Source organism: Hemicordylus capensis, chromosome 11 (genome assembly GCF_027244095.1).
Source record: "Hemicordylus capensis ecotype Gifberg chromosome 11, rHemCap1.1.pri, whole genome shotgun sequence".
Lineage (NCBI taxonomy): Eukaryota > Metazoa > Chordata > Lepidosauria > Squamata > Cordylidae > Hemicordylus > Hemicordylus capensis.
In genome coordinates this window covers 6642359-6668837 of record NC_069667.1, presented here as the reverse complement: position 1 = coordinate 6668837, position 26479 = coordinate 6642359, and the positions used below count along the sequence as shown (strand labels likewise).

Here is a 26479-nt window from a genome sequence, read left to right as displayed (position 1 = left end):
CCGAGGTGGAAGAGTGATGGGGAGCCTGGAGCGGTCCATCACCTGGGACTGATATCTGAGAAGGAACCAATGAAGCGGGCGCGAGTGAAACCGGCTCCATGGCACTATGCCCAGGGTGGACACCATGCGGCCCTGCAACTGGGACAGGGCCAGAACGTTGGTCCTGGGGCAGGCAATTAGAGAGCGGCAGGACGCAATCAGGGAATTCCTGCGTTCCTCGGACAAGCAGACTGTCCCCTGTACCGTATCGATCACGGCTCCCAGGTGAAGAACCCTGGTCTGAGGGGTCAGGGAACTCTTGGGCTTGTTGACAATGAACCCATGGGCCTCCAGCACGGAGAGGGTTAATTGGACATCCTTGTGGCCCCTGTCGAAGGAGGGGGACCTGATTAACAAGTCGTCCAAGTACGGGTACAGGTGGACCCCCCTGGTCCTCAAGTGCGCCACGAGTGCCACCATGATCTTGGTAAACACTCGAGGTGCAGTCGACAGACTGAAGGGGAGAGCCCGGTACTGGAAGTGGCGCGCCGAATAAGCAAACCTGAGGAAGCGCCGGTCCTGGTTGTGGATAGGCACATGAAGGTAGGCTTCCTTTAAATCTACCGAGGCTAGGAAGTCCCCCTGCTGCAGGGCCACTAGGATGGAACAGAGCGTCTCCATGCGGAAGCCCCTCCTCCGCAGGAACCGGTTGACAAATTTTAAGTCTAGAATGGCTCTCCACTCCCCGTTCCTCTTGGGAACCAAGAAAAGGATGGAATAAACTCCCTTCCCTTGTTCCCCGGGGGGGACAGGCTCGATTGCCCGAATGTCCTGCAGGTGAGAGATGGCCTCCTCCATCAGGTGGTGCTTGGAAACCCTGTGAGATCGGGGGGAGGGAAGGAACCGGTCCGGCGGTTGCGCTGAAAACTCCAGAGAGTACCCTGTAGAAATTGTTTGCAATATCCAGGCATCAGAACAGGTCCGAGCCCAGACCTGCGCAAATTCCCCCAACCTGCCCCCCACTGTGGGGGAATCCGGAACCGGGAGGCGGGGGCCCCGAGGGGAGTTATTGGGATTGGCTTTGTTCGAAGCCTGGCTTAGCTGACTGGCCAGACTGCTGGGACCTGCGAAAGGCATCGTCTTGGAAGGAAGATTGTGCCTTATTCCAGTTAGACCTATCGGGCCTGCTATGCCTGGGGCGAAAGGAAGACCTGTAGCCCTTAAATCCAGATGAGTAGCTCCTGCGGTCCTGACGTTGAGAGGAAGGCATGGATGGCATGGCCTTCCTATTATCATTGGTCTGAATAAGGACGGGTTCCAAGGCTTCACCAAAAAGCTTTCCTCCTTTGAAGGCAGAATTGGCAAGGTTAGCACGAGACTTGTGGTCAACCTTCCAGCTCTTGAGCCACAATTGGCGTCGAACTGTGATATCGGAAGCCAGCGCCCTGGCGGACAACTGGGCAGCATATAACGAAGAGTCTGCCAGAAATCTGACCGCTTTTCCTAATTTATTGAGACCTTGGCGCAGCACGGGCAGCTCAGGAGGGACCATGGGGACAAGTTCCTGCACCCACAAAACTGCCGCCCTTGCAAAAATAGAATTGGCAACAGAGGCTTTGATGGAGAGGGCATTTGCCTCATGCGATCTGCGCAGCGCAGTGTCGCATTTCTTGTCTTCTATGTTTTTTAATGCGTCTTCTCCTTCCTTAGGGAGTACCGCTCCCGTGACAAGGGAAGCCACCTCCGTATCTACAAAAGGCACCCTGAGTTTATCAGAAAGCGAGGCGCTTGGGTTGTACATGCGCCTGACAGCAGGAGGGGGCCCTTTTCCCTCAATGGGTTTGTCCCATTCGGCCTGGAAGAGGTCCAGGAAAAGCTGGGGACAAGGAACAGCAATCTCCTGACCTTTCAGGGGAGGCAGCACAGAAGGGTCCCCTTTGGTGTCCACCGGGGTGGACGGTGTCACTCCTCCCAAGCGAAGGGTTTTCCTGACCTTGTGGAGCAGGACAGGATAGTCTGCCTGTGAGAACAGCCGATAATTAGGCTGGTGAGACGGGGAAGGGTCTTCCTCATCCCTGGAGAGCTCCCCCTCCTCCCTATCTGACCCTGAATCCTCCGACGGAGTAGGGAGGTCACGGGGTGCTGGACAGGGAACCAGCGCGACCAAACGGGGAGGAGGCGGGCCACAGGGGGATAGGGCAGGCGGACCGTCATCTGAGGGAGCGGAAGGACCGGGAATAGGAGCCGGACCCTGGGCCGCAGACAAAATGGCCACCCCTGGAGAATTGGCGGGAAGCGGCTGAGCAGGGAGCAAAAATGGCGCCATGGGTGGTTGGGCGGGAAGAACCTGCTGCGCCGCAACAGATTGGAAGGGCCAGGGCAGCCTCTGGAGCTCCTCGGCCACCACGCGCCGCAGGAGCGCCGCAAAGCGGGGAGGGATGTCCTCCTCCTCCTCAGAAGCGGCCGCGCTACTCGAAGCGGCGGCAACGCTGGGCCCGGTGGCCGGGCAAAAACGCTTAGCGGGAGGGGCGGAAAGGGAGTCCCCACGCCCCGATCCCCCACGCACCGCAACCCCGGGCTCACCAGAAAGATCTTCCACAGTCTCCGATCCCCGCTGCAGTACAGGAACAGAGGAATCGCCCCTGCAGGAATCGCCCCCGCCCCCTTCGAGTGGACTTGCGTGGGCGGGCGACTGGAAAGGAGATCGGGCCCTGGAATCACGGGGCGCCGATGGGGCTTTTGAAAGCTTCTGGGCATTCTTTGCGGCCTTGGCCAATCCTTGGGCCCGGGTATTGAGTGCGGGAGCAGAGGCCGCAGCCCACTGAGCCTGACACACAGAGTGTGCTACCGAGTCCTCAGAGAGAGAGGGAGAAACCTCTCTCTCCTCGCGTTGAAGCTCCATCTCCGCTAGGGGTATGAAGGGAGCCGCGAGAGGAATGGGTAATAATCAGCCTTTTTGTCTTCTCCCCTTGCTCTTTACAGGTACACAGCCGAGATATAGGCAGAGAGTAAGGCCACAGCAAGCGAAAAGAAGGAGCAGCGAAGAAACGGCCCTGCTGGAGCGAGACAGGGCGAAGAACTGGAGATCAGGGGATTGCCCCTCCCTCCTGCTGTGAGCCGAAGCTCTTGATTGGCCCTGTCTAGGAGCAGGAGGTCGAGACAACCCATCCTAGCTGCGGATGCAACCCTCCTCTGAAGGAAAATAAGAACCCTGTCTTTCAGAGAACAATCCTAGAGCTGTGGATGCTACCTTCAGAGATGTGGGCCACAGACTACAGTTTTATGGCAACCACACCAATGTTTATGTCAGGTATCTCTGCCATTATAGTATGGGAAAGAAACAATACTGTGAACTAGCTAATGTTAGTATGCCAGCCAATTTATAGGACAGTCACTATAATGGCCAGTATACAGTGGAACATGCTCAAGAAAAGAGATAAAAGTTAATCTGCAAGGTTTGTATTTCTCCTTTACCTTCTGACTGCAGGTGAACCCCATTATCCACAGCGGTTCTGTTCTCCACTACAATTGCAGATAACAGAACCATGGATAACAGAACCGCGGAGGCATTGAGGCAATGGGACGCGGGGTTGGGGTTAGGTTCCTGGAGGCCCCAAAATGGTGGAAAATGGTTTAAAAAATGGCCCAAAATACAGGAGCCCTACCATGCTCCGCAGTCTCCAGTGGTCCCACAATGCCCACCCCAAGTCTCAACTATGCCATTTCCCCATGAAAAATCGTGGTGCGGGGGGGGGGGATTTTTAAAAAATAAATGAGCCACAAAATGGCTTTCCTCAAAATGGTGGCCAAATGTGACCTGAGAGGTCATTTCTGGCCACTCCAAAACTGTGGATACGCAGAAATTAACTCCCCTCAACCCTGTGTATACTGAGATCGGGTGTCAATTGCCTGACTGCGGATATGCAGAACCACGTATACTGGGACCATGTATACCGAGGCCCACCTGTATTTTCAAGGGGTGGAACTGGCTTACATAAAAGTAAGTGTTGTGGAATTAAACTAGCAAGAATTACGATCAACCACCAAATTTGAGGTTTCCCACCACCACCCACAAAGCATTATACCAGAGTTGCATAAATATCAGGATTCACATGACTCACAATTTGGGTTACTTAAGTTTGCAAACAGTTAAAAAAAACTTACCTATTAGAACTCATGATCCAGATGGCCATTTTGAAAAGTTATACCCAAAAGTAAAAGAGAAGGAGAATCACAATGTATGTTAGATAAGTAGGTTAGAGAGCTAAAATACTCTTTAGGATAGGTAATTAAAGAAAAAAAAAATCCCACTTAATCTGATATGTTCTAAGTGGCTTGCAATCAATCCACAATGAAAACCACAAAAATCCATCAGTTTAAAAAGATGAACATACTACAATCCACAAAAAACCATTGGGCGCAGGATCCAAGAAACATTAAATACAACTGATCTCCTTCACGTGAGAAAAGCATGAAAAGACTGGATAAGGGGTGAGAAAGGAGAAGGGTTGATCCAAACTATTCCTGCCGCCCTGCCTTTTCTCAGCAACCTTGGTGCCTAATGGATACACCCTCCCAAGAACCTAGAGCTAGGGATGTGTACGAACCGGTGCTCAGCTGGTTTGGCGGGGTGTGTGTGTGTGTGTGTGTGACCTTTAAGGAGCAGGGAGGGTGCTCATCCCCCCCCCGCTGCCACCGCCCTCCCCCAGCTGGTGCCGACTCCAAAACTGCTGCCATGTACCTCCTTTCCACCCTGGTCAGCGTCGGACCGGAAATGGCCGGTGCACATGTGTGAATGGACTGCCGAACCGGTTTGTGCACATCCCTACTTAGAGCTCACCCTCCCAAGAACCAAGTCTCTGAATGCAGGCTACTAGTAGCCATAGTCAGGGCAGTACAAGGCTCTGCTTCCCCTAAGGGTGCCACCCTGCACTGGAAGCACACAGTACTGCACGGAGACAGGCACACAGTGAGTGGACATCTCTGCAGGGTACCAAAGAGATGGTGCAGATTATTTAGCTTCTTCCGCATTGAAGCGCAGACCAAATGGCTGCAACCTTTTAAAAGAACCATTACATTTAGGCACTATAAGGCAGAACAACTAAATGGCAACCTCACTGTTCAGAGGCTATGTTCCTCGCCTGCAAGTACCAGATACTGGGTGCAGCTATGAATAGCTTCTAGAGGTATCTCGCTGGTTTGGGTCAGAAACAGACTACTGGGCTAGATGGGCGTTGCTGATCCAATCAAGGCAATTCTTACAGACTGACATCACATTAACATTCTCCTATAAGAGGCACGTATTTGCGTCACTCAACTAACATACTAGAAAGACAATTCTGTGCAACTGTGGATTGTGAGCTGCAGAAATTTGAGACATTAAGTAGCTTTACCCGCTGCCATTTTAAACTCGTGTGCCGCTGACTTTCCTCCAAACACAGCATCAAAATCCACACTGATTGGTGAAGAGGCTGTTTTCTGGGATGCTGGATGAACAGGATATCCTGCAAATGTTCGTTGAAATATTAGAAATCAGTTTCTGCAACTGCAGAACTTGTCATGAAGTCATTGTTGGGGAAAGAATTATTGTACATAAAAGAAAGAATATATGGAAGTGAACTTTATGACGGCTGTACAACTTCAGTCCTCCAGCTGGTTTTGAACTACTACAAGCCCATCATCTCCCATAGTGGCCTATAGGCATGGATTATGGGAGTTGTAGTCCAACAACCGCAGGCAGGCCAGAGTTGGGCAGACCTGCTTAATGACCACTAACATGATTGGAAGAGAGAGCAAAAGGCAAAGTTTACAAGGTGAACCTTGCTTCAAGGAAAAGGAGCAAGAAACCCCCATTTTGCGGGGGAAGCAGAGAAATCTCCCTGCACCCCACTTGGGGCTTGTAAAGGTATATCAAATTCAAACCATTCATCTCTGCATAAAGTATATTGTTTTCATTATAAATGGAGATTTCCAAAGTCAACTGCCTAATTAATTAGGAATTGCAATGCAATTTTGAGCTAAATTAAGGAGAGTAAGGCAGAAATTGAACATCAATTAAGTCACGTCATTACAGCATCTATTTGGAAAGAAATTAGAGGATGTTTTACCACTAAACAGTTCCACTGTTTGTTTGGAGGTAAAGGTGGATGCCGCAAAAGGGGTGGTGCTTTTAACAGCTTCTTCAACCGGCTTCATATCAAAGAGGTCCAGGTGGGGCGGAGACCCAACACAACCATTTGTGGATGAGAAAGGTCCTTTCAGACACAGCATTAGGTAGCAAGAAAGGGAAAGAAGAAAAACCAGAACACAAGTAGTACTCTAGAGAAGACACACTACACAGTCTTGGGAGTTCACAGGAGCAGACTTACAAGGATAACACACACACTTTTATGCACTGGTCTGTTCACGAGTGAATTTAATGAAATGCAGACCAGTTTTATCTGCTGCGACAGGCACTCGGCTCTGGAAAGGCAATATCCTCATGCTAGGGAAAGGATAGTTTCTTGTTTGAACAGAATTCTTACCAGGAAATATACTTGCTGGGTTTTCAAACCCAGCAAGTTGGCTCGGAAGTTATATGTTTCTGCTTGAGTCTCATCGATAAAGAGTATCAAAAATGTTACTTCTCCAAGAGGGAGAAGGTTGATTGGATGCTGCTAAGATGGTGTGATTTGATCAGAAGGGAGTCCCCTCCAGCTGATACTCTTCTTGCTTTGCCCCTCGAACCATATGTAAAGAAATGCTCAGACTGCGAAATTTGGTAATTAAACCGACACAAGATCGGTTGGGGAATGTATTGCTACGTACAGCTATAGTATTGGGGAAGCAATTCCCACTTTGTATTCTGATTTGAGGCAAAAGAAGTGTAAAAGCAATCCGAAATGCAAGCTGCATTGATGTGTGCATAAGATATACAGCTCCATTATTTAAGCACATCACTAGTTACAATGCCAGTAACACAAACCCATCCAAATTGTGATTATGACCAGAGATACAAATTTACAGCAATGCAACTCCTTGCAGACCTAGCTTCCTTCCTCAAGTAGTTCCAATTATCGTTAATACCTGTCAAGGTCAGGGGCACAGACAGGGGAAAGTACATATATCCACAGAGCAAATCTGGCCTCTTACCTTGCCATTCTGTTTCTTCACGTGTCATTTACTATGGAAAAGAGGTTTATAACTAGCTAACAACCAAACGCAAATACCTGCACTGCAGAAGAGGAGGAAGCTATGCCCTGCCTTACATATTCTCAACCAACATGACTAGTTACTTCTGATCAAACCTGCCAGAAGAATATAGCTCAGTTCCAGACAAGTAGGGAATATGGACAGGCAAATTCGGAAGAATGAAAAACAATAACTTGACATAGTCCCTTAGAAGGGAAATCCTTTTGGATTATAGCAAGAACCACCTCGTGCTTGCTTCCCTTAGCTGTTAATGAAGGCAAAGAGACATTATCGGGGTTTCATGGAAATAGAGGATTAACTGTTCATTCCATTACATACAATTTATTTTTAAAAGGGATAAAACTAATTAACTCCCAGAATTTCGAGGACTGCATCAGTTTTGTATCGCTTACCTCCCCAGGCACTGCTTGCTGAAGTCGCTATGGCTGGAGTGCTCTGTACAGTTGGAACGAACGCAGGTTGGAGATCAAAGAGATCAGTAGAAAGGTTGGGCATGCTGGAAGTTTCAAGAAGAATTTCAGCTTAAGCGTCATGAAATCTCTCATCCAGGCAAACATGTATGAAGGAGCTGGGGCTCAGACTCAAGTCAACAACTTTCAGCAGTGTCCAGTCACCCCTATGACTAGTGGCCTTAGATCAGGGGTTCCCAACCTGTGGTCCTCCAGATGATGCTGAACTACAATACCCATCATTCCCAGCCACAGTTTATGGTGGGAGTTGTAGTTCAGCAGGGAGCTGCAGTACAGCAGCATCTGGGAGGGCCACAGGTCGGGAACCCCGCCTTAGATCATAAGCTTGCAGCTTTCACTTCACAACACAGGTTGGGTCTGATCAATCTTTTGAGAAAGCTTTTTTTTTTTTTTTAACTACAGCAACAGAGCAACTGTTTATATACCAACAAGAACCCAGCTCCATCCCAACACTCTGAGGACATAATGTTACTGCATTTTCTAGATACATGTGGTTTTTTAGCTCTCTGCGAGTTCTGTAGATCTGTGAACTGTACAATGTGACAGAAGAGCAAAAAAGGGTACCCATTTACAAAGGAAGAGCTCCATTCACCCCAAACAGGCCCTTCTCCAGTTGCTGGGACTCCCTCGCATGCAGAAACACCAAACATAACTGTAGGAGGGAGTGGGTAGCGGAAAATCCTCTTTGAGGCGGAAGAGCTGGGCGGCACTCTCTCTCTCCCCAACTTGCAGTTTCCAGCCTCAAGATCTCTCTCCCACTGCAATTACATATATTGTGCATTTCTTTCCTCCCCGCCCACCGGTGGCACACTCAAATCAACTTCAATACCTATGAAAGGCAAAACTGCCTGCAAACCACTTCTTTTCCATTTGCCTAGGGCAACTCCTTAGTCTATCACTGAAACCTTGATATGAAGGATAGAACGATAAGCAAAACTGAAGAGAAGCAGATGATTTTTCTGTAATGAGAAACAACACAGGATCGACTAAATTTCCCCCATTTTCAAATCAATTTGAAGAACTCCTTGGGAGGCGGATGGATTAATTATTAGACATCTTTTATACACGAGACAGCTTTGTGGGGAGCAGAATGAATGACTCAATCCTAATTATTCGGTTAGGTGATTATAAAGCTAGTGGCGAGAAGGAGAGTGGAAGAGGTAACTGAAGAGAAGCTAGACCACGCTCACACAAATAAAACTAAGGAGCAAATGATATCCTGAAGTGCTTACACAAAGGAAGTGACTTCCCACCACCACTTCCACAAAGTGTCATGTGTTTCTACTTGCAAACGTATACATTTAGCAAGTTTTTCTAGGTTACTTGTCCAAACAAACTTCTGTTGAATCTTCCACCATCAAAAGAGTACTTGAAGACAGCTCTTAACTTTTAACTTGGATATGCTTCCAGTATCAGATTTTGGCATGAATAATTAAGCTTCTGAATCAATCGTGTTAAAATCTTGACAATATAATGGCTTGATATTGACACATCCCTCACCTGTTGGTGGTTGGTGCAGGGGTGGCAAAAAGATCTACAGCAGCATTCGTATTCACGCTCTTCCCTGATAAAGTGCTTGGAGAGACACACGTAGAAGTAGAATTTGACACCACAGAAATCTCTCTCAATCGCTGTTCCTATAAAAGAGTTGGGCAAGAATACGAAGACGAATATTTATATACCGCTTTTCAACAACAGTTCCCAAAGCAGTTTACATAGATATAAACAAATAAATGAAGATGGGTCCCTGTCCCCAAAGGGCTCACAATCTAAAAAAGAAACCTAAGACAGACACCAGCAACGGCCACTGGCGGGATGCTGTGCTGGGGACGGATAGGGCCAGTTACTAAGAAAATTAAAGTGCAAAGCCCTTCCATATACCGGAATTGAACCATCTTGCCTAATTCACTTACTTCCCCATTCTAGGGTGTGTCACAACATGATTCATCTAGACCCCTTTGCTCAACACTTTCCTACTGAAATCCAAGGCACGGGGCTGTTCCTGAAAGGCAGTGATCAAACAAAGTGAAGTCCCACTGATTTCAGTGAGTAAGAATGAAGAATGATCCTGGCCCTTTTCCCTGCTAGAATCAAGGGGGTCTGAAAGTGCTTAATTTTGCACTAAGGCTGCAACCTTAGAAACTGACATGATGGGCAGCTGTCAACTGATTAAAACATTAACAAAGAACTCAATCCAAGCTTAATCCAAGGAGATCGGATCTTGTGGTAGAGAGCATGAATCGCCCCCTTTACTAAGCAGGATCCACCCTAGTTTGCATTTGAATGGGAGATGTGTGAGCACTGTAAGATAGTCCCCTCAAGGAATGGGGCCATAGCTCAGTGGAAGAGCATCTCTATGCTTGCATGCAGAAGGCTCCAAGTCCCCTCCCTGGCAGCATCTCCAAGATAGGCCTGAGAGAGATTCCTGCCTGCAACCTTGTAGGAGCTGCTGCCAGTCTGTGTAAACAATTCTGAGCTAGATGGACCAAGGGTCTGACTCGGTATGAGGCAGCTTCCTATGTTCCTAGAACACAAGGACACCGATTATGTTTGTGGGGGGAAATACATATTAAAATTGCACCATATCATGAGTGACATCAGCAGTCCAACAACTGAACATATAAAATTGACAGTCTACACTGACTGGCAACAGTTCTCCAGGTTTCCAGAGAGAAGGTCTTTCCCAGCCCTACATGGAGATGATGCCAGGGACTGCCTCGGGACCTGCTGCATCCAAAAGCATGCACTCTACTGCTGAAGTCCCCCCTCAAATGTTAAAACCCAACCCCCTTCCAGTCAACTGCACTGATGAAGATGCAACGTCCATTTTAGAAGGACAACAATGCACACAATCAGGTTAATAAAATCATTTATTTTAATCATTTAAAGGGTTCCTGCCAAATCAGTGTAGACACGGAAGGCCTGCTAGTGCTGGAGAAACCCAAATGCAATACCTTCAGTGCTTGCAACCTAGCTTGCTCCTCCTCCAACGCTTGCTGTTTCTCTCTTTCATCCATTTTACTGAAGGACATTCCTGTGTTGGCAAGTGTAGAAACCGCACTCGACAGTGTGCTTGCTCTAAAATAAGGAAGTGCAGATCATGGCACATGGTACATCATGGAACATGGTAAGAAAGAGTCATTCACTAACATTTTTGAGCCAGAAGAATGTCTCAAACATCACCCAGCTATTTCATCAGGGGAGGAAAACTATTTAGACACACAACTTCAACTTGTCCAAATCAATACGGCAAAGACACAAGGTTGTATCCAAAGAAATTTAGTCATGATTAGATCCCATTGAAATGAATGGGGGGAGGATTCAGCCTCAATGGACTAATCGAACACTCTGTGTGTGTGTGTGTGTGTGTGTGTGTGTGTGTGTGTGTGTGTGCGCGCGCGCGTCTGTCTGTCTGATGGACTAACACAAACCTGCCTCTTTTTTTGATAGATGTTTTATGTTTATTTCTCATATCAACGACATCAGTACAGCATTCTTAAAAAATTAACACAGAGATCTTTTCAGAAGGGCTTAATTTCTGTACACTAGACAGAAAAAATTGTCCTAGTTGATAAGGTTCTGATATTTGTGCTGAGCTTTCTGGTCTTCGCTGGATTTGTGTTTCATCTTCTTCAGTTTAGTTATACTGGGCCTAAGTTCCATTTAAACTAATGAGACTTAAGTTATTTGTAACTAACTTGTCTCTTCAACACTGCCTATTTATTCTCTGGAAAATTTTACAGTTCAAATATCAGTTTTAAAAATAAACTTGTTGCAACCAACTAGGCGATTACCTGCTTGCAGCCGAAAACTCTTTTGTCTTCTTTCCTTCCAGAGAAGCCAGGTGTTGCTCTAATGCTTCAAGGAGACTGCTGGGAGCCTAAAGTTAAAGTTCTCATCAAATGGATGTTGGGTGACAAAGGTAAGACTTCGTTGAAAAAATTAAAAATTTCTCCTCTGAACGTGATAGAAAAAACTTTTAGTTTAGGACATCCCAGCAAGATGCCCATGGAGAAAGAATAGCGATTTAACATTTATGTGCTCCTCAACTGCCTAAACCTTCACTTCCGCTTTTCACCACAACCTAGCAGCTGTTTCCTCCCCCACTTCTGCCAGCCATAGAGGAAGGATTCCAAAACACAGCCTTCCATGCTGCAGGAGACAAGCCAATACTATTTTTCTTCCTCATGTAGGCTGGCTAAACACTGTTCACCATCTTAAAGAACAGTGGTTTGCAAAAATGATTTCCAGGGGACTCTGTGGTTCATCAGTAACTCTTTTATATAATTAGGGGACAGGAATGATGAACAAGCTCTCTTGGAGAATAACTTGCCTACCACCACTGAGCTGAGCTGATACAGGGGAGTGTTGGCTGTGTTTTAGAGTGAGCTCTCCAGTCACATGGGCCCAATAGGCCATATGACCTGCGAGCATCCCATAACACTCCCCTGCCCTCAGCATCTTCTAACGCACAGGTGTTCATGACACACAGGTCAGAGTGCCATGGCAAATGAGACAAAGTAAAAAGGGCAGAACATTTGAAAACTACTGATCTAGGGCACAAGTTAGTCCTACAAATCTACAGTGAAGCTTTCATCTTGCTATGCTGGCATTCAGGAAGCTACTCAGCAAAATGCTGTAGACATTTACCTGCAAAAAGAACCCATCGGCTCACAGTTCATTAACTTCTAAAGCAGAAGAATGACAAGAAACATGTGTGTGCGGAATGGAAAAAAGGCCACACTTACTAAAATGCTCTATTTCCACAAGCTACCAGATGCTTTCTCATATATACATGGAACAGGTTACATTTCCCCAAAATATGGCCTACGCAGATTAAGTCCATCTGGTGGGCCATTGTGGAAAACAGGATGCCGGGCTAGATAGGCCTTGGGCCTAATCCAGCAGGGCTGTTCTTATTGTTGTAACAAAACAGCACCTCCCTTAAGTCTTGGCATGGTACCCTATGTTTCAGGAAGAGAAGTTTTTCTTTAAAAGACTTAAAAATCACTACAATTACCACAAGCCTTTATTAAGAATATCTGCCAGCATAGGCCAGGGGGGAAAAGGTGACTGTTTTAAGAAAAGAAAAAAACCACATTGAATACGATCACTACTATGTAAAAGCAATTCACAAGAAAAATGGCACATGTTTCCATATATAATATATATGGAGGATAATGAATTCTCAGAATGTATAGAATGGAATACTAATTTTTAAAACCACAAAAGGACAAAGGGCTTGAGGTTAAATTAATATGAAATGTACACTGACCTGAGTAAGATCTGGAATGTCACCCTGATCAATTCCAACTTGCTGGGTTCACAAAAAAGGGGAAAAAAATGTACATTACTACATGCAGTGACAATGGAAAGAAAGAGCTGTGGATCTGAATGTCTACATAAAAGCTAAAGTTTCAGGGAGGACATGGAGAGCTTTCTGAACTGGTACAACTCTAAATGCCACTTCCGATTGAGCCTTAAGCTGAATTTCACATGCAGATCTTGCATTAAGTACTGGAAAGAGCCATAAATAGTTGGTCAGAAGTTTGGCACTATCTGGAAAAATCGTGCTCAGGAAATACTTTTTAATTCTTGTTCAACAAAGACATTTCCTAATTTATGAAAATCAGTAAAACTAGACTTTCAAGATCTCTCAATATACGTATTGGAGGTGATGTTTACAATGCAACAACAATAACAGTACTAGATTTTCAGGAAAATATGAAGTGATAATTGTGATTGTATGCACTTATTACTGTACCAGTACAGAGAGCAAGATGAAATACTATCGATGCTACTGGATGTATTTACCTCTGCCACTTTGAGGAATTCTGACAATTTGGTCATTCTGGCTAAGAACTTTTTGTAAATATCCAGACCTTCTTTGCACTGGTTCTTCTTCATATCAAAATATTTTTCTGAAGCATGAAATTCAAAAGGGGAAAAAAGCATTTATAAAATTTAGAAATAAAGGACTGTAGCATAATATTCAAAAAGGGATTAGGAAGGTAATTACAAGGAAGATTAATTATAGAAACAAAGTTTGTCTGTGCAAAAACAATTAAATTTTTGATAGATGTATTAGTTTTTAAGCATACTAAGATTTGCTATATGCCCATTAGCCCAAATGTTGTAAGTTTTATTTTAAACTTTAAATATCTGCAAATGTCATTAGGACTTGCAGATTTTAGGCCTAACATTACTGTCAACAAACAAGTTTGTTCAGTCAGGAGGAAATAGGATACCCATGTTTCCAAACTTTTGAACATTTATTTATCATGCCATCCTGACATTTCCTATGGTTTACAAATAAGAATTGAAACACCTTATTAAAAGGTATCATTCTGCTTCGGTGATTACAGACAGCTGCTTTGTTCACAAACAGAAATGCTGACCTAGAGATTTGTCTCCTGAATACATAACCCCTGCTAACTGAGCTAAGAAGCACCTTTTAAAAGCGGTGATTCTCTTTATTGAGCAGGGGGAGAGCAACTGGTCCTATCCAACCCCAGCACAGCATCCCTCCAGTGGCTGTTGCTGGTGTCGATCTTGCATGTTTTTTTAGATTACGCGCCCTATGGGGACAGGGAACCATTTTATTTCTTTATATCTATGTAAACCACTTTGAGAACTTTTGTTGAAAACTGGTACATACATTTTCATCATCTTCGTATTTGATGCTGCAAGTACTGTTATAATGAACATGCATTAAGACGGCTGCAATCCTATCTACACTTGGGAGTACAGATCACTGAACAGTGGACTTACTTCTAACATACATCATCATCATCATTATTATTATTAGTTGTTGTTGTTGTTATGAATATTTATACACCATTTTGTTGAAACGTTCTCAAAGTGGCTTATGCAGAAAAAGTAACCACCTCCCTGTCCCCACATAATTTTGCAATCTATATGGAAATGCAAGGCAGTCACCAGCAACTAGAGAGATGCTGAACTGGGGCTGAATGGGGACAGGGACCACTTTGAAAGCTACCCTTTTGTCCAGCTAGCAGGCATACACATACAGGATTATGCTGCACATCATTTATTATTGTTGTGCACCAGAATGGGGCCTACAAGGTTCTGAAAATATATCCTATACCATAAAACCCTTCGTTGTGCGGCCGTGCTGCCTGTGTCTTTTTGGGCTGTTCTGGACATGCGCGGAGCGCATACCCAGATCGGCCCAAAAAGACACGGCCGCCCAGGTATGGGCGGCCATGTTGGCCATGCAAGTGCTGCCGCAGCTGCTGCAGCCAGCCGATTCCTCCTTCCCCGCTCCCCCCCCCCACATGATTAAGGGCCTAAATGGCCCAAAAAAATTGCGGAGAAGATACAGCCGCCCAGACACGGGCGGCCATGTTGGCCCGAACGGCCCATGCACATGCTGCCGCGGCCACCCTATTCCTCCTTCTCTGCTCCCCCCCCACATGATTAAGGGCCTAAATGGCCCAAAAAATTGCCGCCGCCGCCGCCACCAACCGACCGCCCACCCTCCTAGCTGGCCGATTCCTCCTTCCCCGCTCCCCCCCCACACGATTAAGGGCCTAAGTGGCCCCAAAAAATGTCCCCGCGGCCGCCGCCGACCGACCACCCTCCCAGCTGCCTGATTACTCCTTACCCGGTAAGGAGTCCCTATTCTCAATAGGAGAAAGGAGTTTGCATACAGAGCTCCTCTCTGTGCAAAGCCTCAGCTCGAACTGCCGCTATGGAAGCAAGGACGCAATAGGCGTCCTTTGCAACCAAAACACCAGTTCGAAGAGAGGCTTTGCACAGAGAGGAGCTCTGTATGGCAGACAGACAGAAAAGAAGGAGTGCAGGAGGGAGACAGGACAATAGAGAGAAGAAAAGAAAAAAAGAAGGAATAAGAGAGAAGAGAGAGAAGGGAGAGAAAAGAACAAAATAAACAAGGAGGGAGAAAGGGAAAATAGGAAAGAAAGAAGTAAAGAACAAAGGAAAAAAATAGAAGAAGTGAGGGAGAAAGACAAAACAAAAACAAAAAAACCGCCAGCCCCAAAGAGCGCGCCCATTACAGAAAGAAAAGAGGAAAAGAGAAAGAAAAAGAAAGAAAATGAGAAAAAGTGGAAGAAAGGAAGGAAAAGAGGGAGAGGGAGAGAGAGGAAAGGAAAGAGAGGAAGAGGGAGAGAAAGAAAAAAAAGGGGGCAAGAGAAAGGGAGAAGGAATAAAGGACAACAACAACAACAAAAAGGTACTAGCGCCCGTTATTTTAACGGGCTTAAAAATACTAGTCAAATATATTTGACTTTTAGAACCTAATTAGCAAGGCTACCTACAAAGAAAATGCTATTACAATCTCAAGCACTGACAAGTCAAGCTGCTGTATCTTCCAAAGAATCAGACCCTTATAGAAAAAGCTTTAGCTACTGAAGTCTTACTTTCACTAAGCCTAAGGAAAAGCACTTCAGAAGCGCACATTTCTGTTACTGATCTCCTTGAACTGGACATCTGTCTTTATGGTCTTTCTGTGTACTTACTATGACCATAGGGACATGGACAGCATATAAAATTAAGAGCACAGGATATATATAGGTTATTTTAGAGCAATTTTGCCAACTCACTCCCCCCCAAGGTCAGATAACCGCAAGAAAATAAAATAAAACAGAGGTAACTCAGAGACTATATCATTTGAAAGCTCTGCAGCTACTGGTAAGAGCTCTGGCTTCAGTGGATTGAAATGAGCTCTCCTTAGACATCAGCCTAAGAGAGAGAGAGAGAGAGACTGACTTCCAGCACACTAGCTGTAGGGACAGATGGGACTATGGTAAAGGATGCAGCAGAGAAGAGAGTAAACACCCTCAGAGTGCTGATTAACTGTTAAGAATGTGGTGTGCAACTATACAAGAATGTTATGTGTATGAAAGTAGTGGGTATATATGGTGTGAGAATACTGTGAATGGGGTTGTGCGTGTGTGAAGAAGTAAATGGAGAAAACTGATCCAAAGGATTGCACAGAAAAACCACAGCTGCATATTTACACACATCTCCACTTGTAAACGTTTACAACAATTTTCATTTACTGTTTTCACATACCTAACAGGTTAATAATCCCCTCATTATAGGCTGCAAAAAGCCTAATGGAATCTTTAAAGAGGAGCATGAAGGCAGCGTTTATTACACCATTCGTTAGTTCATTTGGGTTTGCCTGTGTAAAAAGCAGAGAGATCGAGGGGAAAAAAATCAAAGGACAGGGCATGAAATCACAACACATGTCTTCCCACTCTATAAACCAACAATTGATTATAAGACAATTTTGGTGCTTACATCAAAGTCGAGAAGTGCATCAAGTTGATTCTGAATAATTGGAAGAGTTTTCAAAAGTTTTTCAGTATTCATTGTTCTCATCACACCATCAATTCTTCAAAAACACAATGGAAAATACATCAGAAGTATACAAGCATAGAGCACACAATGCCAGGCAGATCAGGACACCAAAGGCTGCAATCCTCTGCATGCTTACTTTGTGAGTAAGTCACATTCAACTCAGTGGGATTCACTTCCAAGTAAGCATGTGTAGGGTCAGGCTGCATAAACAGAATTTTTCCAAGTTGTGTACCTGATCGTTCAAGAAATATTTAAAGCTCCAGAAATCTCCTTCAAGGAATATTTAAATAGCTCTGCTATTTAGCTAGGGTGCACACTGCTACAGTAGTGGCAATGTAAGCAGTACACAGCACCCAATTCACATACAGCCAAAATCATGATTTTTCCAAATGACCAGCACCATTCTGCCACTGTTAACCTTGAATGAGGTTTTGTTTGGGAGTTTTGTTTTTTGCTGCAGATTTCCTTAAGGCCAAACTTTGCCTTGACCAAACATTCTGACAGGCATCCATTCCCACTGAATAGCAGGAATACTGTACTCCACAAGCTGAATTCTTACCCTCTTTTCATTTTGGTGAAATCAACTGCTACAAGTCTGTAAGAAAGTGCTTTTTCATTCAAGTATCTGCTGTATCGTCTGATGAAGGTAGACATATCATAGCCTGGAAACAGAGCATTTTTCAATTAGACATTTTAGACATTCCTTCGCCGCTCCTGTCTCATTCAGTGTTATTGGCACTCCATATTAATTCCAGGACCACGGGCATCTCCTTCCCACCCTTTTCAGTATTATACAAAATCTAGTAGCTAGTAGTATAAAACTTTCATGCTTCTAGGCCTTGGCAGCTGAGGTTTCTTTGAATGGCAACGTTGCTTCCATAAATTCATAAAGATTGCCACGGACAGATAACCTGCCAGGCTATCTCACAGCTCTTGCTTAGAATAGCTTGATGGCTCATACTGGCGTTTAAGTTAATTTATTTTGTACGATCACCAACAAACTGATTTTAACTGAGAATTATCAAAAGCTCCTTCTACCAGAGGTGATAAAAATTGTAACTTTTTAACTGTTTGGTTTTTTAAACTATAGCAAGGGTCTCATTTTTAAAATAATCTGGTTTTAAATGAAATGCCAAGTTAATACGAACAAGCATGCTGACATCTCATACAGCTCTTTTCTGTGCAAGAGAGAACCATAACCTGACTTCCAAGACTAAGCATTACTAATGACACAATAAAATCACATAGTGTATTATTATTGTGGGCTTCCCACTGGAGTTGGGGACCAGCACAGGTGTTACGACCCAAGAGACACCATTCCTGTATATCACCAGGATCATCCAGATCCCATATGGATGATCCAGCACTTCCATTTTATGCCCTCCAACTCCCAGAGCATGGGTTCATTTCTCAAATTTTGAATAAACTCTTACCTAAACAGCCAGGGACATTTACTTTCCATCTCAGTGAGAAAAACTATGTTGCCCAGTTAAAACCAGCTCTTGCTTGTGGAAATATCTTGATACTTACAGCCTGATCCTATGCACTTTTTACACAGAAGTTAAGTCCTACTCTGATCAATGGCACTTACTTAAAATTAAATATGTATAAGATCTCAGCCTTAGGCTTCAAACTAAGCGGTCTTGCTTAGAATCTTTGCCTATGTACCGAGAGTGCCCGAAGGAAATCTCTCTCACTGCAACACATGATCAGAAGTTTTGGATTATGTCCCCGGGTCATATAAAGGCTCTAAATTGCAAACCTGCATGTTTTAATTGTTAGAACCCCCAGTTAGTATGCATGCAGGTATAGCACAAGAGCCGAGTCTCTCTTGTAGTGACACCAACACTCAGGCTCTCTGCCAAAGGAAATTCAGCAGGCAGCTAAATCTGGTCTCTCTCATTTTTTATTTTACACAAAGCGTTTCTCATTATTGCCGCTTTCATGCTGATTTTGTGTTTCAGAGTTACTGAAATTTGATAAAATATATTAAACACTGATTTTTCTTTTATCCATGTGCTGCCTTGAATACATTTTAATTCTAGAAAGGAAGAATAGAAATGCTAAAAATAAAATAAATTGCCCTGATTTAAAATCAATCCACCCAGCATTTTACAAGACTCACACAAGCTCCTATCGGCTGCGCAAGGCTGCACTCCTAGATGTGTTTACTTTCGAGTAAGTTTCACCAAAGCCAATGAGATTTCCAAATAAACCTACATTGGACAAGGTTGCAAGGCTATCAAATCAGATAAATGAAACTGTAGAGTACAACTAAATGTGAATACGGTATTGTCTTAACACTTTAAATTTAAATAAATAAATAAATAAATAAATAAATAAATAAATAAATTCAAGAGCAACTTTTTTCAAAACAAGGGATAATACTCAGTACGGCTGAATTCTCAACATCCCTTCTGTACATAAATGATACAGATTGCAATTTGCCTCTCAGAAGGAGAGAAAAAATTCCTTACCCTGCATCGCACTTTTATCCAGATAGTTGTTTAGATTAAACAGTGTGTTTCGAGATGCTAAGTATTGGATAAAGCGCTGTTGGCAAAAAGAGTTAGATTTCAGATTACTTTCTTTCCACAGAAATCAGAAGATTAAAAGAAGTTCTTTCTAAGTGACTCTATAGGTGACATGCCTTGACTACAACTGATCAATTTACATCTAATACTGAGCAAATCAGAAATACTGACAGCTATGCGTTTGACAGTCAGTGCTGAGCAGAGCCAAAAACTGGAACTGAACTATTCAGTGAGCCCAGTGTGTAACATGGTTCACAGCTATCCTGCTTTACAAACTCTGGGGTGCTGGAAGGGGAGTAGCAACAGAACAGGGTGCCCATTACATACACACAAGTCACCTTCCACAGACCCCATCAAGTCACACGTGTGGAAACACACTGTCGTCTCAGTTCTACTCAAAGCAAAAGATCCACCTACACTCTTCGAGTGGGACGAGTGTGGAGCTGGGAGTGGGAACTGCAGGCAGCAACACTTTCCCTTCCATCACTGCCACTTTCGACCCTCAACAGATGCTGCAGGCCGGTGTTGCCTGTAACAAGGATTCCCAGATGGAGTGACTGCAATCCTCATCTTCCACAGCTGCAGTGGCTTTTGGCTGGGGGTTATGGGAGCTGTAGTCAGCAACATTTGGGAATCCCTGTTACAGCCAACACTGCTGCAAGCATATAAGCAATAAGGGACTATTAGCTCTTCAACAGCAAGGCTGGAAATGGCCCCCAGCTGGCACACACCCTGCTCCTTCCAGCTGCCCTCACTATGGGTAGAAGTTATGCACTGCACTATGCAGATTTATTAAGCCCACAAGAGCAGCACTAGAAAATTAGTTTCATCCCACAATGTCAGGGAGATCCTGCATTTCAAATGTGGATCCTGCGTTTTGAAATCGGGGGTGGGCCCAAGACTTGCTCCCAATCTCACTGCGCACAGAATCTCCAAGTCCAAGTAGTAACCCATCAGGCCATAAGCATATCCTCTATGAAGTCTACCATTCTGAGAGAATTCTTCAAATTCACCCATGGTAACAATGTGCCGGAACACTTCTAATATGATGAGGTTATCTTTATATCTAGCATGTGAATTATAATTGCTAGATACAAATCAGAGTTCCTGTGCCTTTAAGAACATAAGAACAGCCCTGCTGGATCAGGCCCAAGGAGGCCCATCTAGTCCAGCATCCTGTTTCACACAGTGGCCCACCAGATGCTGCTGGAGTGGAGGAGTGAATTTCGGGCAAGTTAGATTCACCCATGATAGCATGGTATCACTGTGCTGACAATTCATTCCATAAACCCACTAATGTAGGGTTTTTACAGGGGGCAGGGGGAATAGAAATGTAATCAGACATGTAACTACTTGCTTTCAGAAATTATTGGCACTTTGTTGCATGTAATGGTAGGCAGACCCAACAATCTATGACAAGGCACGGCAGTTTTACCTCATTTCCGTACATCATGAGGTGGTGCGTTGTAATTAGAGCTTTGAACACTACTACCCAACTACTGTTCACCGTCCGCTCAAAAAGTGTGTCTGCCAGCTGCGGGATATTCACATTCATCTCGTTCGTGCATTGAATTAGATCTAAAACAGAAGATGCAAGAGACTTCAGTTAAGTCAAAAACAGAGGCAAATATGGCAGAAACAGCAGACTGAAGATATAGCTCAGTAAGTACTCGGCAGGCAAGCTGGGAAAATGGGAAACATGCTTCTGTAGCCTTTCATTGGCTGACAAGCATCTCTCTCGTACTGTGCTTTCCTCCTGTACCCTATCCGTCATTTTTCTTCAACAATACCAATACAGTGGAAAAACCTGCATGTGTGTGTTAAGACTATCATAAGCAACAAGCCCCAACACAACTTCCCAACATCACATATCTTACTATCAAATTGCTCTTGCAGGTTAGCTTTTGCTACTTGGGGAGGGACTATAGCTCAGTGGAAGAGCTCACACTTGACATGCAGAAAATTCCAGATCCAATTGCCAGCATCTCCAGGCAGGGCTGGGAAATAGCCATGCCAGAAACCCTGGAGGGCCACTGCCAGCCTGTGTAGACAATACTGAGCTATATGGACCAAGGGTCTGACTCAGCAAAAGGATGTGCCCCAACAAAGATTTGCTGAAAGCAGCCTCCTCTGGTCTTTAGCTAAGTTCAGCTCCATACTTTTCTGGCATCATCCATCCTTTAGTTAGAAATACTATAGACTCCTACTGCCAGAACAAGTAATCGCAAGAGAGTGGGGCATGTGTATCGTTAGTTTGGTTTTTAGATTTTTATCCTGCTTTCCTACCTGAGTTCTCAAAGCAGGTTACAAAATTTGGGAATAAATATATCAGTTTCTCTCTCTCTCTCTCTCTCTCACACACACAAACACTCACACACACACCACTCCATCAACATCTCTGATGGAGGGTAGCTGGCTGCACAGCTTTTGAAAGGCAAGAGCCAAATCACAAATTGGTCCCAACAAAGCCAATGGAGAGGGCCTGGCTCTCTGACCTCTCCCTCTGCTGCAGCCAAGCAAGCTAAATCTGTTCCAGCTTTTAAAAATGTTTAACCTTCGTAAACAAATTTATAATTAGCTCTCAGATTTTACCAAATCTGTGCTGTCGCTCACCAAATTTAGGAGTTTTCGCTTTCTAGATACATGCTATTAGTTGCCTGGTTACATATTAGCTTGATCAATGCCCTTCAAATGAATTCCTGCCAAAGTCAAAGAATTGTGAAATGCTACTGGCCTTCTACTGGGTAGCAGAATTAAAGCCTTGACACTGTACTTGTGGTTTTCAAGTACCAAACAAGAGGCCAAAGTTCCCGATGCAGCCTTGGAGACCCCTAACACTCTCCACCCAGAGTGCTGAACTCTCTTCAGGGTCTTTATTTATTTATCTACCTACTGTTAAACTCCACCTTTCATTAAAACAATCTCAGGGTGGTTTGCAAAACACTTAAGACTATAAAACAGTTGCACAATATTAATATTAAATTGGAATATAAAATACAAATCTAATTAAAAGTTTTTTTAAAAACATACAATAGGACCATAAAATACAGAACAGCAGGCACAAAAAACAACATTCATATGAAAGCCTGGGCAAAAAAGCCAAGATTTCATTTGCATAGAAACTGGCTTATATTGGTAAGAAAGCGTAATCAATTTTTAGGAACATTACTCTTTAATAAACATTAGCCCATGAACTAGAGACAACTCTTAGTATATCCTGTTGAAAACTGGGGTGTTTGGGTGTTTTTTTGTTTTTGTGGGGTGGTGTGTGTGTGTGTGTGTGTGTGTGTGTGTGTGTGTGCTTCATTTCTTAATACAAATACATCATGTGTGTTAGCAAGATGACCACAGGCTAGAGAGCCAGCATATAACCCAAGTCTTGGTTCTGAGGAACCAATTCAACAGTATTCAATTGTATGGGACCCAGAGTCCCTCTGAATTTTCTGGTAAATCACTTTGATTTGCATATGTTCCTTAAACTCGTTTGTCTAAAGGCAAAATCAGGACAAGTTGCATTTTAGAAGAAAACACAGAGCTGCTATTGTAATAATTACCAGAACAATTCAGCAAGCTCATCTCAGATTCTAACATCATGGTTTTCCCCTAGGCTCACAATGGTCATTTGGCTCTATGAAACACAGTATTCCCTAAGAAATGCTGCCTCTTACGTACCAGTCTCAGCACACTGGAAGGGTCTCCACAATTCTTCCTCGGAAACTGGTACTTGATTGGCTGCAGCAGAATCTCCCTATATTTCATTGCCCGTGCTTCCCTGGATACTAGAAGACTATCTTCCACAATAAACCCATTGGACGACTCAGTATGATAAGAAACCCTGTTCTGGACCGATGTTGAGTACAGATAAAATCTGAAGTAGTGAAGCAAATTCTCCTCCACTAGCTAAAGGTATAGGATGAAGCAGTCAGTGCTTTATAATGAGCAAGCTTGGCCTTTCTGCTTCTATGGATGTGTGTGCTGGGTGGTACTGGCTAAACATCAACAAGGACAAGAAAGTGCATCTTCTTAACTGTAAGAGCTGTTCGACAGTGGAACAACCTGCCACATGCAGTGATGGGCTTCACTAGCGGCTTTCAACCAGAGACTAAACTGCCATCGGTCCAGGATGGAGCAGCAGATTTCAGCACGGAGCAGGGTGTTCAGCCATGCATGGGGATGCACAAGTTAGCACTCACTCATGATCCTCCCAGCCATGGTTTGGATCAGAATCTGCAAAGTGATACTGGTCTGGAAACATCGCTTGTGGTTTCATTAAGGCACTGCCCAGTTGCTCATCACCCCACCCACACACTAATGCACTCAGAAGCCTCGCCTCCGCTGACCACGGTTATACCATTTGTCTCCGCAGACACACTCGTAGCTGTGGGCAGAAGATCATCACCCAAACGTTCCTTTGCCAACTGAGACAAGCCTTCAACAAAAGCGGGCACTGCATCCAGCACCCAAAAATGCTAGGGAGCTTCACCCCATTTTCTGTCTGCTGATTTGCACTTGGGCCTTGCCCCATGTGTCCCGACTTGGACCTTAAAAGCTTCTTTGGAGGCCTTGCTCCGAGTGCCCCTGACAAATGAGGCGAGGGGCTACTAGCGAGAGGGTCCTTTCAGTGGTCACACCCCATGTACAGAACAGCCTCCACAGTGAGGATCACCTGGCACCATCACTTTGTTCTTTTAGATGCCAGGTGAAGACCCTTCTGTTTACTCAGGCTTTTAAAAACTATTTAAAAAAATGTTTTTAAATTATTTTGTTGATGGTGGCGGGGTGTGTGTGTGTGTATTTGATGTGTTTTATTGGATGTTTTAATGTCATGTTGTGAGCTGCCCAGAGAACAATTTGTTATGAGGGGGCTGACAAATACAATTTATTATTATCATGATCACCGATATCGTCTGCCTTCCAAAAGACTGGTGGATTCTAATCAGTGCTAAAGACAATCATCACATTTGACCGGTCTTTAATATTTTCAAAGAGAGCTTCTCAAGTGCTTCTTTGTCCAAGCATGCCTCTGTGTAACCTGAGACTAAAACTCAGATTTCCTCTATTACCATTTTAGAGCCCATTCTGCTGTGCCATACAGCACTGTCAGGCAACTGTGCTGTAAACTCCGAGCTGCCTCGACCACTGCATACCCGGTCCAGGGACTACGTATCTCGGCTGCTATGCAACATCCAGCCACGGGTTGACCAGCTGCAGCACGCCTGGTGGCTGTTGCACAGCAGCTGGCCTGTGTGGTTTCTGGACCCCAGGTGAGACTCGGATTTGCTGGAGTTTGGCTGCTGTTGCCTGCACCACTGTGGGGAAGGGAGAGGGTGGCGCTGGGAAACTTTTGTGGTTCGCACCCTTAAGCCTGAAACAATTTGCAGACAAGGGCTTACACCACACCCTTGCCGAGACTCATTCAGTTCCACCCTTTCAAACTGTTTCTTAAACATCCAGCCTGAGGAAAAGGTTTGTGCAACTCAGAGGCTCCTAAACTATGCTGCAAATACTGGTTGGTCCAAATAAAGGAACTGATTAAGAACTGCTTTTTTATATAATGGACATAACTTTGATTTAGTCAGCTAAATGCGTGTGATTAAGTAAGCACAAAAGCATGATGCTTCACAAGATGGAAACATATAATGGTGGTCAAACATCAACTTCTGGAAGTCAAGAAAATGCTAGCATTTACTTGAAACCCAGGACTTCAAATACACAGAATTATATTATTTCTACTCCGGGTCTAACTGCTGGGCAATCTCTAGCATTTTTTAAAATTATTTTTATTTATTTGATTTATATACCACCCTTCCAAAAATGGCTCAGGGTGGTTTTCATCAAATGTTTTCAGGTAGCCAGCATGGTGTAGTGGTTAGAGTGCTGGACTAGGACCGGGGAGACCCGAGTTCAAATCCCCATTCAGCCATGATACAAGCTGGGTGACTCGGGGCCAGTCACTTCTCTCTCAGCCTAACCTACTTCACAGGGTTGTTGTGAAAGAGAAACTCAAGTATGTAGTACACCGCTCTGGGCTCCTTGGAGGAAGAGCGGGATATAAATGTAAAAATAAATAAATAAATAAAGACCATGCAGACTCCCATTTCTACTAAAATACCACTTTCAGCAATTGTATAAATACTGGACAACCCCCATTCATCAATTTGAAAGCAGACTTCTATGCAGCCCAGCAGAAATGTAAAATTATGTATCTGGAATATTTATACATCACTAACAGAGTTCCAAAGCAGTTTACATAGCAAAAGGAATGAAGACAATTCCCAGTTCCTACACGTGCCACACCTAGTCAAACCACAGTCCGCAGCTCTCTCAGCTTCCTCTTCCAGGTGGCAGCCTTGAACTGGGGCTGAGCAGACCACAGTGCATGGCAGAATGAGGCCAGCTGTGTTTGGGCACAAGCCGAGCAGGCCTAAATAGTAGCAGATGTATCAGAATTTCAGATTCCCTATATGTGCTCAAGACTATTCACATAAAGGCACGCTACCCTGCTTTTCTCTTAAGACACCTGGATGCTCAAATATTCAGACCAGCAACACAGAAAACAAGCACAGCAAACTGGAGCTGGTCCCTCTGTGAAGATTAGATCAAGTTAGCGTAAGACTGACAAGCTCTTCTAACTTAAGAACAGCCCTACTGGATCAGGCCCAAGGCTTATTTAGTCCAGCATCATGTTTCACACAGTGGCCCACCAGATGCCTCTGGGAAGCCCACAAGCAAGAGCTGAGGGCATGCCCCCTCTCCTGCTGTTGCTTCCCTGCAACTGGGATTTAGAGGCATCTTGCCTCCAAGGCTGGAGGTGGCCTATAGCCCTCAGACTAGTAGCCACTGATAAACCTGTCCTCCATGAATTTATCTAAACTCTTCTTAAAACCATCCTGGCTGTTGGCTGTCACCACATCTTGTGGCAGAGAATTCCACAGGCTAATTAGGAGTTGTGTGAAA

At 44.5% G+C, this 26479-nt stretch overlaps 1 protein-coding gene across 6 annotated transcripts in view; it reads right to left on the bottom strand.

Annotated features, from left to right (window-relative positions):
- Positions 1 to 26479, bottom strand: part of LOC128335366 (phosphatidylinositol-binding clathrin assembly protein-like) — a 55181-nt gene that overhangs the window by 17951 nt on the left and 10751 nt on the right. For 4 of the 6 annotated variants that reach the window (XM_053273455.1, XM_053273456.1, XM_053273453.1 and 1 more), the window contains exons 2-14: positions 20958 to 21100; positions 19466 to 19541; positions 17548 to 17650; positions 16929 to 17022; positions 16698 to 16809; positions 13455 to 13561; positions 12916 to 12957; positions 11435 to 11520; positions 10595 to 10718; positions 9141 to 9277; positions 7563 to 7666; positions 6087 to 6233; positions 5373 to 5483 (exon numbers count right to left, since the gene is read on the bottom strand). In XM_053273455.1, the coding sequence (XP_053129430.1) occupies positions 5373 to 5483; positions 6087 to 6233; positions 7563 to 7666; positions 9141 to 9277; positions 10595 to 10718; positions 11435 to 11520; positions 12916 to 12957; positions 13455 to 13561; positions 16698 to 16809; positions 16929 to 17022; positions 17548 to 17650; positions 19466 to 19541; positions 20958 to 21100 (1386 nt within the window). The remainder of the gene's footprint in view (positions 1 to 5372; positions 5484 to 6086; positions 6234 to 7562; positions 7667 to 9140; positions 9278 to 10594; positions 10719 to 11434; positions 11521 to 12915; positions 12958 to 13454; positions 13562 to 16697; positions 16810 to 16928; positions 17023 to 17547; positions 17651 to 19465; positions 19542 to 20957; positions 21101 to 26479) is intronic. The other 2 variants (XM_053273457.1, XM_053273458.1) reach the window with 1 other exon arrangement.